This window comes from Dermacentor silvarum, chromosome 6, assembly GCF_013339745.2.
Source record: "Dermacentor silvarum isolate Dsil-2018 chromosome 6, BIME_Dsil_1.4, whole genome shotgun sequence".
Lineage (NCBI taxonomy): Eukaryota > Metazoa > Arthropoda > Arachnida > Ixodida > Ixodidae > Dermacentor > Dermacentor silvarum.
In genome coordinates this window covers 30,292,029-30,310,453 of record NC_051159.1, presented here as the reverse complement: position 1 = coordinate 30,310,453, position 18,425 = coordinate 30,292,029, and the positions used below count along the sequence as shown (strand labels likewise).

General features: G+C 44.6%; 2 protein-coding genes across 3 annotated transcripts in view; both read right to left on the bottom strand.

Annotated features, from left to right (window-relative positions):
• LOC119455377 (ankyrin repeat and SAM domain-containing protein 3) overlaps positions 1-18,425 on the bottom strand; it is a 68,626-nt gene that overhangs the window by 49,872 nt on the left and 329 nt on the right. The window lies entirely within an intron of this gene.
• On the bottom strand, positions 3,239-18,421 carry LOC119455374 (uncharacterized). Its single transcript, XM_037716765.2, has 3 exons — positions 17,396-18,421; positions 8,276-8,483; positions 3,239-6,293 (listed from the first exon to the last, which is right to left on the bottom strand). The coding sequence occupies exons 1-3, from the start codon at positions 17,852-17,854 to the stop codon at positions 5,893-5,895; spliced, it is 1,068 nt and encodes a 355-aa protein (XP_037572693.1). The 5' UTR covers positions 17,855-18,421; the 3' UTR covers positions 3,239-5,892.

The following is an 18,425-nucleotide window of genomic DNA, read 5'->3' as shown; positions in this document are numbered from 1 at the left end:
CGTGGAGTAGAGGTAGAACACCCGACTTCAAATCTGAAGGTTGTAAGTTCGAATCCTGCTCCATTCCACTACATTTTCAGGCATGGAGTGGTGCCTGACACCGGCAAAGAAAAAAAAATACATATTGCCGAGAGCTAGTGGGGCTATACTAGTTCAGGTTCAACCAAACTAGGCAGGCCCACTAAGCTTCATCAAAGTCACTCCCTCACCAGAACAGGAATTGGCCTCCCTGGTGCAGTATTCGGCCACTACCTCCCTCATGACTCCGACAATTAACCCATGGCCCTCAGTTCCCAGTGGCTGCGGAGCACCTGACCAAGGCGGCGGTCAGACCTGCTACACGGCAGAGGGTGCTAAGAATCTCTGGGTCAAGGCAGGCCGCCAATGGAAACTGAACCTGGCAACGTTCAATACGCGCACCCTCTCGAGTGAGGCTAGCTTAGCAGGACTATTTGAAGACTTATCAGGCATTTCCTGGGATATTATTGGCCTTAGTGAGGTTAGAAGAACTGGTGAGGCTTACACAGTACTGACTAACGGCCACGTCCTCTGCTACAGAGGTCTTCCAGATAAGAAAGAATCCGGGGTAGGATTTCTAGTGCATAACAACGTAGCGGGCAACATTGATGAATTCTACAGCATTAATGAAAGGGTAGCAGTCGTCGTAATAAAGCTGAATAGGAGGTACAAAATGAAGGTAGTACAAGCCTATGCCCCAACCTCTAGTCACGATGATGAAGAAATAGAACAGTTTTATGAAGATGTTGAACTAGCAATGAGAAAGGTGCAAACTCGGTATACTTTAGTCATGGGCGACTTCAATGCAAAAGTGGGGAAAAAGCAGGTTGGTGAGCAAGCCATTGGCAACTACGGCATCGATTCTAGGAATGCAAGAGGAGAGATGTTAGTAGAATTCGCGGAAAGGAATAGGCTCCGAATAATGAATACCTTCTTCAGGAAGCGCAGCAACAGGAAGTGGACCTGGAAAAGCCCTAATGGAGAAACAAGGAATGAAATAGATTTCATACTCTCTGCCGATCCAAGCATAGTGCAGGATGTAGAAGTGTTAGGTAAGGTGAAGTGCAGTGACCATAGGTTAGTGAGGTCTAGGATTTCTCTCAATTTGAAGAGAGAGAGAGTGAAATTAGTGAAGAGGAAACAGGCCAACCTAGAGGCAGTAAGGGTAAAAGCAGACCAATTCAGGCTGGTGCTCGCAAACAAATATGCAGCTTTAGAACAGGAAGATGAAGATAACATAGAGCTAATGAATGAAACCGTAACTAGGCTGATCTCAGAAGCAGCAATTGAAGTGGGAGGTAAGGCACCAAAGCAACCTGTAGGGAAGCTCTCCCAAGAAACAAAGGACCTAATAAAGAAACGACAAAACATGAAAGTGTCCAACTCAAGAGATCAGATAGAATTCGCTGAACTGTCAAAACTGATCAACAAGAAGAAAGTAAGGGATATTCGAAATTATAACGTGGGAAAAATTGAGGAAGCCGTAAAATATGGACGCAGCATGAAATCAGTAAGAAGAAAACTAGGCATAGGACAAGGCAAGATGTATGCACTGAAAGATAAGCATGGTAATATCATCAGCAATTTCGATGACATAGTAAAAGCAGCAGAAGAATTCTATAATGACCTGTACAGTAGCCAAAACAGCCAAGCTTCTTCCATTCGAAATAGTGATGAACCGGATACAGAAGCTCCTTCTATAACTAGCGATGAAGTTAGAAGGGCCTTGAAAGACATGACCAGGGGAAAAGCGCCTGGAGAAGATGGAATAACAGTAGATTTAATCAAAGATGGAGGAGATATCATGCTTGAAAAGCTTGCGGCCCTTTATACGCAATGCCTCACAACTTCAAGTGTACCAGAGAGCTGGAAGAACGCCAACATTATACTTATCCATAAGAAGGGCGACGTTAAAGAACTGAAGAATTACAGACCCATTAGCTTGCTTTCAGTATTGTATAAAATATTCACCAAGATAATTTCCAATAGAATCAGGACAACACTTGATTTCAGTCAACCAAGGGAACAGGCTGGCTTCAGGAAGGGATATTCTACGATGGACCATATCCATGCCATCAATCAGGTAATCGAGAAATCTGCGGAGTACAATCAACCTCTCTATATGGCTTTCATAGATTATGAAAAGGCATTCGATTCAGTAGAGATATCAGCAGTCATAGAGGCATTGCGTAATCAAGGAGTGGAGGAGGCATACGTGAATATCTTGGCAAATATCTACAATGATTCCACAGCTACCTTGGTTCTCCACAAGAAAAGCAGAAAGATACCTATCAAGAAAGGGGTCAGGCAAGGAGACACAATTTCTCCAATGCTATTCACTGCATGCTTAGAAGAAGTATTCAAGCTCTTAGACTGGGAAGGATTAGGAGTGAGGATCGATGGCGAATATCTCAGCAATCTTCGGTTTGCAGATGACATTGTCCTATTGAGCAACAATGGAGAGGAATTACAACAAATGATTGAGGACCTTCATCGAGAAAGTGCAAGAATTGGGTTGAAGATGAATATGCAGAAGACAAAAATAATGTTCAATAGCCTGGCAAGGGAACAAGAATTCAGGATCGCCAGTCAGCCTCTAGAATCTGTAAAGGAATATGTTTATCTAGGTCAATTACTCACAGGGGACCCTGATCATGAGAAAGAAATTTACAGAAGAATAAAATTAGGTTGGAGTGCATACGGCAGGCATTGCCAAATCCTGACTGGGAGCTTACCACTGTCGTTGAAAAGAAAAGTGTACAATCATTGCATTCTACCGGTGCTAACATACGGGGCAGAAACTTGGAGGTTAACAAAGAAGCTCGAGAACAAGTTAAGGACCGCACAAAGAGCAATGGAACGAAAAATCTTAGGAGTAACGTTAAGAGACAGGAAGAGAGCGGTGTGGATCAGAGAACAAACGGGGTAGACGATATTCTAGTTGACATTAAGCGGAAGAAATGGAGCTGGGCAGGCCATGTAATGCGTAGGATGGATAACCGGTGGACCATTAGGGTTACAGAATGGATACCAAGAGAAGGGAAGCGCAGTCGAGGACGGCAGAAAGTCAGGTGGGATGATGAGGTTAGAAAATTCGCAGGCGCAAGTTGGAATACGCTAGCGCAAGACAGGGGTAATTGGAGATCGCAGGGAGAGGCCTTCGTCCTGCAGTGGACATAAATATAGGCTGATGATGATGATGATGATGATGATGATCTTCACCGAGCTTGTGGCCAAGGAAACTTTAGAACCATCTTTAACTGCAAAGGCAGTGTAGTGATCATAAGTGTACGCTGCTCTGCACAACGAGGAGGCACACTAGCTGTTCCCAGCCGCCATTAAAGCTATTTGACCTGACAGTCGTCGTTGGTAGCATGGGTGCCCTGTGGTCTGGAATTTGATCCTGTACATTATCAGCGATGCACATTGTCAATCCAGTGACGTGGATCTCTCTCTGATACGATGACCTTCCTGGAAAGGGAGTTATGCGGCATTACACCACGAGCAAAGCTGGATGCTTTCCTACACTTTCCAGTACGGAAGTTTGACAGTGAAGTTGACTACATGGTTTTCTTGGAGAGGATCTGGTGCTTTTTGCAGCCCATGCAGAAACACAACACGCAAATCTACGCAGGCATTTCTGATAATTTCAAAGAAGCAACAAGTACCGACACGGTGGTCCAGGTCATACTACAATTTCACTATTAATACAGAGAACAGCTATGTGGTGAGCCCCAGTAAACTTCTTGAGAGGCGCCACCTGCCTCTAACACAACTGCATGATTGATGGAGCTTGCCACTTGAGCTTGCAAAGTTTGACAGAGATCGGCAAAGCTGGCTTTACTTTTGGATATATAGTAGTTTGAATCTTCTGCACGTGAATGGTGAGCTGAGATCGTGCTGAGAAGCTCCACTGTCTGGGAAGTCTTCTAAATGGACCAGCTGCATCTGCTGTGTCTGGATTGCTGGCTACTGATGAGTGCTACAAGGGCGTGATTGAAATACTGCACCAAAGATTTTAGTGACACATCAATCCTCTTACAAGACCACTTATGAGTGCTCCTCGACTTGAATTCCTTTGCCATTGTATGAAACCACGCAGTTCAGAACGCTTCATGATGGGATTCAAGAGCAGATCAGAAGTCTTAGCACAGATACATGGTCCCAAGATACTGCCAACCTTTGAAGGCGAGTACCACATCAACAACTCCACAGGAAGCAGACCAAGAATTTCAAGGACTAACGTTTCAGAACAATTATACAATTATTTTACTCCTATGCTTACTCTGGCTTGTCTTTTTTCTTCGTATGACTGAGAATTCCAGGCTTCAGGACATAAGAAAAGAACAGAATCATAGGAGAGGAAAAATAGCAACTATATCACCTCAAGGAACACCCAAAGGCAAACTACTGTTCTGGTCTTCGCTATAATGAGAGCTGTTGAGTAGGTTGCACTGCCGACCAAGTCAAAATAAACATTCCAAGATTTCGGATCTCTAATGGAACTTTTGTTGACAGTGGGTTGCATGAAAATTTAGCCAAAGACTGTGTTGCTAGCGGTTGTTTGCCCTAATCAAAGGTATTATTTGTTTTGCTAAATTACTCAATTGTTTGGTTAGCCATTTTCTTGTCAAAGCATCAACACAGTTAATGGACACATTACTCAGCACAAATAAAATATGTTACGATGGCCATGAGAGATACTCATGTTTGATCACAACAGCACAAGCTGACATTTAATGTGCTAAAGCTTTATTAGAAGGCTTTTTCTTTTTTTTTCTTCTTTTTAATGTATTAAACGAACTGTGTTGGCTTGTCAGTTTACTTGGTTTTAGTGGTTCTGAATGTGCCGAACTTTCTGACATCTTGATAAAAAATTAATAAATATGGTGCTTAGCACTTGTGTATTTTGATTTAGGTCATGTTAAACAGCCATGAGTGACCAAAATTAATCCAGAGTCCTACGGAACAATATTTCTCTAAGCCACAGTGTTGCTTTATGATGTTTAACCGCATGAATCAGATAATGCTCATATTATTTCACTAAGGGAAAGTAGGCACAATAAGATAATACCAACTACAGCAAACAACTGCTAGGAACATGCCACTGGTTCCACAAACCGAGATCTGCAGTACAATATTCTTCACAACATTTGGTAGGAAGAACAGGTACAAAAATGGTGCACTGCACTAGGGGCAATCAGAAAGTTCTGTTACTTACGTGAGAAGAACAAAACTAAGCAGACCCCATGCAAACTTCATATTTTATGTTGTCTCAGAAATGAGAAAATGTTCTATATATGCAATTCAATATTCGGTAGCCATTTCTCCAGAATATATGCATTCATAATGAATAGCAAATTTCAATATTCAACACACCAAGCCATAACTATGCACGTAACGAAATGCGCCATTCTGCAGCAATTTCGGACAACTTAATATATTGTCTGGGCTGGATGATCCAAATCAGTCAATGCGGTGGTTTGTCACGACTTTGGGTCATCTCGCACATCCAGACAGCCACATCTAAATTCATTGAAGCAACAAGTTATCATATGAAGGACATTCTCTGCCATACACATTCACCACTCTACTGTGAATTTCCTTGGCAGAAATGCCCTCTTTGCACAAAATCTTTATCACATTCCAATACACATGCTTGAAATCATGAGAGGACGCCATGCTGATGCAAAACGACAGCAAACCCTGAGCTCGATACTGTGACCATGCTTGCCTGGATAGATGAGCTGACCAAAGGATATAGAAGACCAGTGTCCAACTTTTGGTTACAGCTGAGTAACAAAACTTTTTGATCGCTCCTTGTATTTTGCACAAATCATCGTGCGTGCGTCAGAGGTACCACTTCACCGTACACTATGAGAGGACCCGAGATGGCACAAGATATTCTCCGAGTGAGGGTGGCGCAATGTCAAAGTGTGCAGACACTTGACTGCCATATATGCAAGTACGGCAGTTGGACAACAGTGTCGCAACTTTGTACACTCGCCCCCCATTCTGGTGTGTCATTTTCTTATTCCTCTGAAAATCAACAAATGCAAAGTCTGCTGCGACTTTGTCTAACGCCACCTCTACGGCCTGCTGCACTGTGCCCATGCGCCTATTAAAAAGGGCCTCATGGGGCTGCAAACAGGTGCCTTCAAAAGGCTTCAGGAGCAGGGGCAAGAGTGGGTAGGTGGGGCCACCATAGATCACATATTCCTGGCTTTGGGTGACCTTCTCCAAGTTGCGGTAGAGCGCTGTCTCCTTCAGAATGCCTGAAATGTAGTGACACCTCTCGTGAGAGCCTTGAAAGAAGAGAGATTTATGCAACCACACTTATTATACATAAACAGAAGCACTGCATGAGCTGAAAGTCCTTCTGCAGCTTTTTCGTTCCACCCTCCCCCCCCCCCCCTTCAACTTCTGTTCTTTTTTTGGAAACCTATTATTTAGTGTTGTTGGAAAGATAGCGATACAACAGCCATTCATTCTAGGAAAGCTTGTCACCGACAAGGCTCTAAAGACATTGAGAGGTTATTCATGCAATTTTTTATGACAATTAGTAATCTTGTGTTTCAAACTGACCCTAAGTTTTCCCAATAGTGAGATAATGTTTCTCAATTAGTCAGTAGAAGCATGGTACCAAATTATATAAAAATAAACATTCCTGCTCTAAATATATGGGCCATATTCGATATTTACTATTCGTATTGAAAAAGTTGACGTTCACCCAACTCAAATTTTTTTTTTTCACTTTTATACTTTAGTGAGTTATATTAGAAACCATATTAACATGTTTACGGCCACATTCACCGTTAATTTTTAGTCAGTGGTGCCGAAGTATGCAGGGGGATCGAACAACACAAACATCTATGGTTTTAAATTGGTTTCAGTAGTCCTTTAGGCCTGAACTTGTGGAGGGACACCTTTAACTCTTTTGTTACAGCAAGAAATGTGTTCATTTTCGGTGCCTTTAGATTTTAACATTTTATTTCAGGACATAGTAGTCACAACGTATACTGTGATACATAAAACTATAGCCTGATCACAGATGTTTTGCATGGATGTGTAGTGGTAATAATGGCCCCTACACTTTTTCAGAATTCTTATGTGAAAATTCAAAGAAGCACCTCAAGGAACACAAATGAAACTAATTTATTTGCGATTTTTCAGTTAAGTACTGCGAGTAAAAAAAAAATCTGAAATATAGAAAATATGCAACAGATTCCTAGTTCCCAAATTTTGTAAGTCAAATCACGCAATGAGTTTATATGAAGATTTGTTGGCATCAATACTAGCCACAGTGATGCCCATAATGTGCAGGAAAGCAGTAGCTTCACAAAAGTGATAACGGGTAAGTTACTATTGTACGGGGAACATTTGTTTTCACTCATTGTGACAGGCATGCAGCTTGTTTTTTACTGCGCTCTTTAGGCTCGCAAAGCAATGGTTGTCAGGTCAGGGACCACGCAGAAGCCTTCTTATACTTGATTTTTCCGTTCGATCCGCTTTTCTATGCAAGCAAAGTGGTCTAGTGTCCATTCAACTGGCACTGGGGCCTCTACATGCTTTGTTAAGTTCCTGTACAGTGATGTATAGTAATGCGGAGTATTACACAATACTGTAAAGTAATGAATAAGGGCACTTGCACAGGCGGTGTTCAAAATGAAAGCGCTTAGACAGCTATTCAAGCCTCGGTTGAAGGTCGGTCTGAAATCGATCCACTTGACATTAGTCAAACACAATTGTCAATATAACACCCACTCAAGAGCATCTACCATTATTTGTCATATTAAAACCGCCTATACATCGGATCAGAAAGCTGACAACCAAAGATAAGGTTCTGTGTCTTCACTGCTGCTGTCATTTAAAGATTATGTTGTGCGACTCGACCAAAGCACAAACTTGGATCTTTTTATTGAAGAAATGCTAGGAGCACTGGAGGCTAGTTTCACTGATGCCTCCAGTCGAAGTTTTATTTTTCCAGACTCCCCAATCTGCCAAATAGTTAAAGTTCAGTCGTCATTTCAGACGGTGCATGACGTTGCTAGTAGAAGAATTCCAATGTAATTATTAACAACACGTAGAAAAACTGTCGATCAAATTGATTGCTTTCTATAGGCACAGTAACGAAAGAGTTAAGCAACATGGTAACGATTATTACACTGAATATTACGAGAATGTATTAGGTATTTGAGTTAGTCATGGTAACCATCACGGTGATTTTAGAAGAGCAATTAGAGGCTACTTCACGCACCAGCATTGCGACGCTGACCCCGAAATGGCCCGTCCAATTGACAGATCATGCCGTTGGGGCACATCACAGCTTGATACTTTTGATTGTGATGGAGTCTGTGGCCAGAGGACTGCTCCTGCTGTTCACTCGAAGGCTGGGAAATTCGTTGTGCCGTGCCACTGATAAAGGCCCAGCAGTGTTCCAACGGAGCACCTTTCCTGTGCACGGCCTGATGAAGAAAAGAAAGAAACATCTGTAAACAGCAATCTATAGAAGAAGACTCCAATGTATAAGGAGAAAAGCCACAATGGGATAAGGCTCAGCCAACACAGCTCTTCAAGACACAATAAGTGTACCTGGCTGGCTGCACTTTCCGAATCACCTCAAAAAGCTAGCATCACTGCAACGAAAATCAAGGTTCTCTCTTTCTCTCTCACACAAGAACACGTAGTACGGGCACACACAGATGAAAACTCATGCGGACGCCACACGCTCTGGGAATCAGTTTTAAGCAAACCTTCCTTTAGCGTTTGCACTGGTTGACGATAATTGGCACCGATCTTTACACCACGATAATTGGCACCGATCTTTACACCAAGTTTTGATGGCGTGTGGTGTTTTGTGCAATATAACAGTGTGGAAGTGATATTAAACATTGTCTTGGGTGTAACACTTGTGTTTGTCTACGCAGTACACAGAACACACGAGACGTCTGCAACAAAAATCAATGTTTTATTTTGTAATTAATTTTTTTGACAATAGAAATGAACTTGTTTTTGTGAAAAAAAAAAAAGAAAACTATTTCATACCTTGTTCAATGACCTATGATTAAATCCATAAGACGAGTAATTTGTAGCATACAAACTTAAACAATTTGTACTCTTGATGATCGTGCATACGTATATTTGAATGCAATAGGGTAATTCGTCGGTCGCAAGCACGCACAAACCAGGGCCGGTATTTTGTAGCGGTGCCTTTCCGATGCTAATGCCTTTTCGTGCTTTTCGCGCTTGGTCAGTGGTCAGAGCGACGGTCCGCTCACATTACCAACGGAATCAGCCAGCCGTGAGCAGTGGATGATAAAACTAGTATAGAATAAAGCATAACGCATCGCTACAAAATACCAGACCAGCCACACCAAGCTTTTACGGCAAACTAGAGATTTATATAAAACACAGTACTGCACCACAGCGACCTTGTGTAGCATAAGGTGCTTTTTTCTTTAATGGAGTATGCTGAAGAGCCAAGTTATTCTTGCTCTTCTCAATAAGTTGAAATTGATGGTTTGACAATAATTTGCCTGGTCGGGAAGAGGCCATAATGAAAGAAAACAGTGAAACGCCAACCAAAAACGAAAAGGCTTAAAAAAAAATCCTGTGCTTGTGTAGTTCAAATCCAGCGCTAATGCAGCTCCACTAACGTGAAACCTGAGGAAGTGCAAAGCAGTGATGCGCCGGTGTTTCCCTTATGTTAACTCACCGTTGAATTGAACTACACAAGCGCAGGATTTGAGCAGGATTGGAGCTACATTAAGCGCTGGATTCAAATTATGCGCCTGTGTATTTCAAATCCAGCGCTAATGCAGCTCCACTAACGTGGAACCTGGGGAAGTGCGAAGCAGTGATGCGCCGGTGTTTCTCTTATGTTATTCTTCGGCTATTCTTGCACAAGTGAGGAGGAATCGAGCGCTTGTGAGGTGGTGGCGCCCTCTCTAGCATTTCAGAAGCGATTTCCATGAGTTTTTGCTAATTCCCGCATATCCCTGGCTCATACCACCTTCGACATGCCCATACTTCTCATCGATGGACCTTCGCAGCGGCTACTGGCAAATAGAGGTTGATGACCATGACCGTGAGAAAACTGCATTTATTATGCCTGACGGACTCTACGAATTCAAGGTCCTTCCTTTCGGATTGTGCTCTGCGCCTGCTACTTTTCAGCGCATGATGAACACAGTTCGATCAGGTCTCAAGTGGCAGTCATGCCTTGTCTATTTAGATGATATCATTGTGTTTTCATAAACTTCTGAGCAGCACGTCCAGCGCTTACAAGCAGTTCTTGACGCAATTCGCACTGCTGGCCTGTCTTTAAAGCCTGAAAAATGCCATTTCAGGTATGACAAACTAAAATTTTTAGGCCATGTCGTCAGCTACGAAGGCATTCGACCAGACCCCGACAAAACCATTGCTGTTGCTTCGTTTCCAACACCTTCGAACAAACACGAACTCCGCCGTTTTCTAGGGCTTTGCGCATATTTTAGACGCTTCGTGGCTAACTTTTCAAGGATAGCCGAACCTTTGAAGCGGTTAACAAAGGATAATGTTCCATTTGTCTGGGAGCAGGACCAACAAGAGGCCTTCTGTGAACTCCAGAAACGTCTGCAAACACCTCCCGTTCTAAGACACTTTGACGAAGACAGTGACACCGAGTTGCACACGAATGCCAGCAACATTGGCCTTGGTGCCGTCCTCGTACAGTGGCAAGATAGAGCCAAGCGCGTCATTGCGTACGCAAGCCGCACTTTGTCTCCATCTGAAAGGAACTATTCCACTACGGAGAAGGAATGCTTGGCTGTTGTGTGGGCAATTGCTAAGTTCCGCCCATATTTGTACGGCCGATCGTTTCGAATTGCGACAGATCACCATTCATTGTGCTGGCTTGCCAATCTGAAGGATCCATCTGGCCGTCTTGCACACTGGAGTCTTCGCTTGCAAGAATACGAGATGACGATAGTGTTCAAGTCCGGGCGTAAACACACCGACGCCGACTGCCTGTTGCGTGCTCCACTTCAACCGTTGCCATTGGACGTTGATGAAGAAGACGCATTTCTTTCCATTATCACAGTATCAGACATAAGCAAGCAACAGCGCGATGATTCAGAACTCCGGCCTCTCATCGACTACCTTGAGAATGTCCACAGAGATGTTCGTCCACAAGTTATTGTTTTTTCTCCGCGATGGCGTCCTCTACAAATTGGGTTTTCACTCCACCGCAACCACCTGCCTCCTTGTAGTGCCATCCGCACTACGTGACGACATCCTGCGGGCCTCTCACGACGAGCCATCTTCAGGCCACTTGGGATTCGCACGGAGGTTTTCACGCATACGCCAAAAGTACTTCTGGCCTAACCTTCGCCGTGACGTAAAGCAGTACGTGAAGACATGCCGCGACTGCCAGAGACGCAAAACACCACCTTTGCGTCCCGCTGGACTTCTCCATCCCGTTGATCCTCCGCGGATCCCTTTTCAGCAAGTTGGCATAGATTTGCTCGAACCATTCCCCACGTCGAGGGCTGGTAACCGTTGGATTGCTGTTGCCACAGACTGCCTCACATGTTACATTGAAACCCAAGCTTTCCAACGAGGCACTGCTAATGATATTGCGACCTTCTTTGTACATGGCATCGTACTCCGCCACGGTGCTCCAACAGTGGTTATAACCGACCAGGGCACAGCATTTACAGCGCAGCTCACAGAAGATATCATGCATCTCAGTGGTACAGTTCCCCGCAAAGACACTGCTTACCATCCCCAGACGAATGGGCTCACAGAAAGGCTAATCAAAACGATCGCTGAAATGATTTCCATGTATGTTGACGTTGACCACAAAAACTGGGACGACGTTCTCCCATATGTTACGTTTGCATATAATACTGCTGTGAAATAAACTACCGAATTCACCCCTTTTTGCTTGCTGCATGGCCGGGAAGCTGTAACGTTGGACGCAATGCATTTACCCACCCACTGTTCTAATGTTGTCACTGATGCTGCCGAATTCGCTCGATGCTGCCGAATTCGCTCGATGCGCCGAAGAGGCGCGCCAGCTCGCACGAATGCATATCCACTACCAACAACACAACAATGCCGACCGATACAATCTTGTCACTGAGACGCCACTTATCAACCCGGTGACAAAGCATGGCTGTGGACACCGATCCACCAGCGTGATCTGTCGGAGAAACTTTTGCGCCGCTACTTTAGACCTTGTAGGATCGTTCAACGACTCGGTGACGTCACATATGAAGTGATTCCTGAAGGAGAAGGCACCACTCGCCGTCCCCGACGCCCACGCCTGTCCGATGTCATTCATGTCTCTAGGTTCTACGTCTTCCTTAACGGTATCGCTGTGCCATCTCCAGTGCATACATGTTCTGCATCGAGACGATGCTTCTAAGGAGGGGGGTAATGCCACGACCTTGACACAAATGACAGCTGATCGGTGCAATTCGGTGCAACATGCTAGGCATGTTGGATTGCTCCCCGAAGAAGACAACGTCGAAGGTGCCAGGACAGTTTCGCAAAAGATCTATAGCTTTGACCGAAGTCTTTCGTGGTTTTGCCTGTGGCAATATCCAATGCGGGTATGTGCCACACATGATTTTATTATTGTTAATCGTGACGTAACTGACGAGCATGTGATGCTATCGATGTCACGACCTATCAGTCATGTTAGTCATACATTCGTACCCTTCCATGCCAAACTTTGGTGTATACCAAGTGAATGAAACGCGAGTTTTCGGCAGACCTTGTTTTTGTGCATGACCACAACGACATGACATCACATTGGACGCCAACAGCCCGGGCCCCTAAAGTGCCTCGCACTTTAAAAAAAACTTCCAAGACATTTCGGCTTCCGTATGGAAGCCTTGTTCACAAAAAAGTGGCTCGACGAGACGAGCTTATGTCCGTTTTAGTACATGATCGAGGCACCCAGCGTACGCAGGTGGAAGACAGCCATCATTCCTGTTCGGCATTTTCTTCGAAGTCTGCATAAGAGATTCCAGATACTGACGGGAACACCAGTTTCTTTCTTTCGCGATAATGCTAGCCTTGGCCAAGTCAACCTCATGATTACAGGTTGCCACGTATTCCGCAAGTGCGTTGGAGACAACGTTATTCTTTCTGACGACATTCATGTGGTCTTTCAAAATTTCCACTCTTGCCGATATATAGTCACAGTCTGCACAGGAAATTCTGTAAACAACGCCTGGAAACTTTTCTTTCGTCAGCCAGTCTTTCACGTGCACCAGATCATGCTTAAGCTTATGGGCAGGAACATGTGCCACATGTACGTCAAATATCCGCAGAACCCGTGCCAACGCCTCACTGACCGCTGGCACATAAGTGATGGCCGCGTAGGTCTGGGGCTGCACCGTGCGCAACGGATGGCTGTTGCGTGCACGCCGTTCTACGGAGTGAATAAAACTGACAGAGTACCCGCAGCCGGAAAGCTTGCGGTGCACCTTCACCAGGTCAGAGGCACGGTCATCTCCATTGGAGCAAATCCTATGTGCTCTTTGTATCAGGGAAGAGGCAACTGAGCGTTTGTGGCAGGCTGGGTGAACAGACTGGTAAAGCAAGTAGCGGCCGGTGTCTGTCTCCTTCCTGAAGACACCATAAGAAAGGCGTCCGTTTTTCCTCTCTACCAGTACATCTAGAAAAGGAAGACTACCAGAGACCACCGTTTCAGTTGTGAACTGAATGGATGTCTCTATGCTGTTCAAATGCACTGAGAATGCCTCTAAGGCTTCCTTCTTGATGATGCAAAAACAGTCATCAATATAGCTCAGAAAAATCTTTGGGAGGCAGTCGAAGGAAGTCAACGCCCGTGTCTCCACTGATTCCATGGCAAGGTTCACCGCAGTAACTGAAAGTAAAGCACCCACTGCAGTTCCATGTACTTGTTTCTAGACCACATCTCGAAACACAAAGTTTGGGCGCGTCTATCGGAGATCCGTCGCCGAGTTTATCGTCGGAGAGTAAAGCAGCCTCGCACACTTCCACAGGAACACTGGTGAAAAGTGACTTTACATCGCAGGAAACTAATACTTCGTCATCGTTAACCGCGATGTCTCGCACCTTTTCAATGAAGTCATAGGAGTTGCGGATGAATGGAGTGCCTTTTCCCCCCGAGATGCGCGAACACACGATGAAGGTAGCCAGAAAGCTTGCACACAAGGGGGAACCTGTGAAGTCCACAATCAGACGAATGGGAATGCCCGGCTTATGAACCTTCGGTAGGCCCGGAATCACTTTTTATCCAGACTTCGAAGAAAGCACTGAACAGGAATGATGGCAATCTTCCACCTGCATACGCTAGGTGCCTCAGTCATGTACTAAAATGGACATAAGCTTGTCTCGTCGAGACACCTTTTTGTGAACAAGGCTTTTTTTTTTTTTAAGCCTTTTCATTCTTGGTCGCCGTTTCACCGTTTCCTTTCATTAAGAAGTAAAGTTCAGCCAAGCAAAGGATTAGGTTCATGATGCTGTTCACAAGCTTGACCTTCTACTGCTCAAAACCGACCAGTCCTGCAGGCTTGAGCTATGCCAGTGCACGCAGCAGTCGTTTTCTTGTGAACTGTGGCCGCTGTACTTCGTGCTGAATTTTCTGCTGCTATGTTGACATTTGCTGTCGTACTTGGTAAAACTTCTTCAAGCTTCTCACACACAACCTTTTTTTCCAAGCCTTACTTTCACGAGTTCACTTCCTCACTTGTCTACCAATACTTACTATTCACCTGTACATATCACAGGCATCATTTTTATTCACATCCTATTTGCTTGAAGCGTGTGCAAGTGTGGCTCGCTGTCTTTTCAGCATTATTTAAGTAGCCGGCATTCGGTTAGAGTCTTGCTTGTTCTTTTGGAGGGAATTCGATATGTAAGCCGGAGTGTGAGGTAGCATCGAAGATACCGAGCTGCGGATACACCCTCTAAATATACACAAGCTTCCATCGTGTCACATTCTCAATGCAATATACTCCTCAAAGTGGCGTTCCCACACGGCTAATCCGGTTGAAAAATTTTTTCCAAACAGCGAAATGCAAGCTCAAGTTTCTCGGAAAGTTCTGGGTCTCGTGGCATCAAAACCAGAGGAAATTTTCACTCTTGGCTGCCATGTTTGTAGCCGAACTTACAATTCAATGCAAAGCAAGTGATGCTAATCTGCCTAGTTCTTTGCACGGACACTTTAACTCAGTCTCGGAGCTTCAGGAAATTGGTATTCACAAACATCACCCACAAACCCCTTCGCGCCTTAAACGTCTAAGTTTATTACAGGAATTCGGAGAACTATGGCGACTGCGAGTACAGTGCACCCTGCCGTCTGCCTGTGAGCATACTATATAAATGACTGTTTTTCGAAATGACTCAGTGCAGCAAGAAAAGTAACACTTTTGCTAACCACTCTCTTTCAAGTTTTAGAGTGAAAGAAATTTATTTTAAATATTACAAGTGTGCAATAACAACAAACCGAGTAGCAGACAAAGAATGCTTCGACACAGGCCTCTGACCACAGCACCACTCTTGCTGTCATGATGCGGAGCAGTGAACTACGCCAGTTGGAACAACTACCCACCCACCTACCCACTGTAACGTTATCTTGCTTTGATGTGTTTGTACGTTTGCGAGTGTAGCTCTGCAAGCTGCAACAAGCAAAAAGTGTAAGGTTTTTGTCCACTTACCTCATTACCGCGTCACTGAAGTTGACGACTAGAACGATCGCATGGTGCGCCCGTTTACGCCATACTATAACAAACGCATTAGTTGTGGCGCTGGGACGTTGGCAAGGATGCACGCTATTGATTCGTAGGAGTCTCGGTGCAACGCCGCAGTACAACAGCTTGCGGCTCTGGAGGTTAATTGTATGTGACTTTACTTTTTCTTCGTCTGGGTAGTGTGTGATCTGTGTGTATTCCATCACAAAAAATGAAGACAGAAGCAGATTCTCGAAAAACATTTCCTTTCGCAATTAAAAAAACTTGTCATTTTCCTTGAGGTTTTAACTGTATTTGTAGCACCCACAACAAATCGAGCAACACTCTATATATAGAGATGCTAGGACAATGTGTACTGAAGCCAAGAATAGCATAGGAGAAATTATTTGTAGTTTTAATTGACATTTAAGATTGTCTGGGAAACCTCATAAATCTGCAGCATACTCATTTTCAAGGAAATAGCCATGCCCGCTTAGATGGGGTTTACATTTTGCTAGGCCTCATCACCTCATGCAGGGAATACTGAATTGTTCCAGCACATTCAAGACACCACTGCATAATAATTTGTAGCTTTTGTTCAAGGAAAACAAGTGCACCGAGATTTACATGGCATAAGTGCAAATTCAACAGCAAACAACTTCAGAATGAAGATTTTCACTGTTCAGTCACATTCAACGACTCAACTGCATGCTATGGAGCAAGCTGGGAAACTTCCAAAGAGCAATTAAAAGAGAAGCTACTGAAAATGCTTCTCAGGGTCAAAAACAATGCACAAAAGCAAAAAAATTCTTCTCCATAATGATCTCTGTGGACTAGTAAACGAGCAAAGTAGGGTGCGTGGCACAATTACAGTTGAGGTTCATGGCCCATCTAGGTACAGTACCGGGCCAGAACAGGACATCTTCAAACACGTCAAGCGAATGCCTGCTCGGCCCGGGGCTAAGTTGTTTTTTTTAACCTTCATACGGGTACTCTGCCAGTCAAAACCCGGATGCAGGAAAAAGGATTATTTGTCATGGGGAGTAAGCATTGCTTTATTTGTAGAAAACCCAAAACCATTGAACGTGTCTTTATTGATTGTTGCAATGCGATGTTCTTTTGGCATGCACTACAGCGCATTTTAAAAAAGGAAATTTTCTTTAGACCAATATGCTATCAGGTTCCTTTGTAGAGAAAGAACATGGCGTACCTTTTGATGCTGTAATCCTTCTTGGCATATAGCATATGGAAAGCTGCACGGTACATAGGTACGGCGATGTTGACGCAAATTCATCGAGCCATAGAGTATACAGCCATGTGCTCCTAACTGGGTTGCTCGCTTCAAGTCACTGACTGCCCTTCCACAGTATTACATGGTTACAGTTTCCATTGCTGATTTGTGTGTTGTGTTGCCTGTTTTCAATACATACAATAAAGAAAAAGAATGTAAGTGGCATAACTGGTTAACACCCCGCTGTCCATGTGCTGCAGGTTAAGCAGGCCCTGCATCCAGGTCTCCCTAATTCCTCCCATGTATGCATTGTACACGCTCTCAACCACCCACAGACGCGGTATGCAAGACAGCCGCGGGAGAGCCGAAGAAAACCTTCGCTTAACAAGAAATAAGCAACCGGTGCTTCACACTTCTGGCAACAGCGTGCTCTTACCTGGGAGAACAGTTGCAGGTTTTGCACGTTGAGCCACCTGTGCACCGTCAGGTCTGCAAGGAGGTGCCCAAAGTGGTACTCGATGTGAGATAAGACTTTCGACACCACACTTGATATCACCGAACTGTGGCGGCTGAAGAACACCTCGAGATCACACAGGCGGTTCGGGTCGGCGAGACGCCGCAGCGCCATGCACAGCGCCTCGCGGCCTGCAACTCGAACCCGTTGGGCGCTCTCCACCTCTTCGGGAATCAGTAGACCTGCCATCAGATCGTCCAGGTCCGCTTTCTGGAACCTGAAGGACCGGTAGAACATGGCGCTGTCCATGTGATCCAAATTAAGCAGGCCACGCTGCCGAAAATCCCGCCGTGGTTCCATTTGGAGCAAGTACATGTCTTCTATTTCTCTCCAGTGCAGCGATCGCAGCAGCAGCTCGTCATGAAGCACGCTGTACGGCATCGCTGATGTAGGCACACACTTAACACGCAACTAAAGGAAATCACAGACAAATAAGCGGGATTGCTTGCTTGGCGGCTGGGCAGAGCACAAAGGATTCAAACCATGCGCATAGCCATGCGATTCAAAGTAGAGAGCTTGTCTTGGCAAGGCTTGATGTAGGCTACTTCGGCGCGCAGCAAACACAAGAGCAATGCTTCTTTATCGCTTAATTCAAATATAATACAAACCAAATATACCAAGCAAATAACTCGCATTACAGAAAAGACATGGTTTAGTATTGTCTACTGGGTCGCACTTTTCGGCAATAAATCCGAGCATATCATTTGCTGCTTTGCACCACTTTGCACATGAGCAAAAACGCGGTTTACGCAGTCTATGTGTAATTATTGCTAAACGTTGGCAAATACGGTATTACGATGTGTAGAGCGGAATATCGGACACGCTAGAACGTTATATTGACAATTCAAGCACGCGACTTGTGCACCTAGTGTGCGAGTGGACACGCATACAAGTGGCACGCCAACACACCGAAGTGCAGCATGTCATGAAGACGCACGGGCTCTCAGAACTT

Coding starts and splice junctions, on each gene's coding strand:
- LOC119455374 (XM_037716765.2), bottom strand. CDS start 17,854: ATGCCGTACAGCGTGCTTCATGACGAGCTGCTGCTGCGATCGCTGCAC. Junction 8,484..17,395: donor ACCTGCAACTGTTCTCCCAG/GTAAGAGCACGC, acceptor TTTCTTCATCAG/GCCGTGCACAGGAAAGGTGC. Junction 6,294..8,275: donor GGGTCAGCGTCGCAATGCTG/GTGCGTGAAGTA, acceptor ACTACATTTCAG/GCATTCTGAAGGAGACAGCG.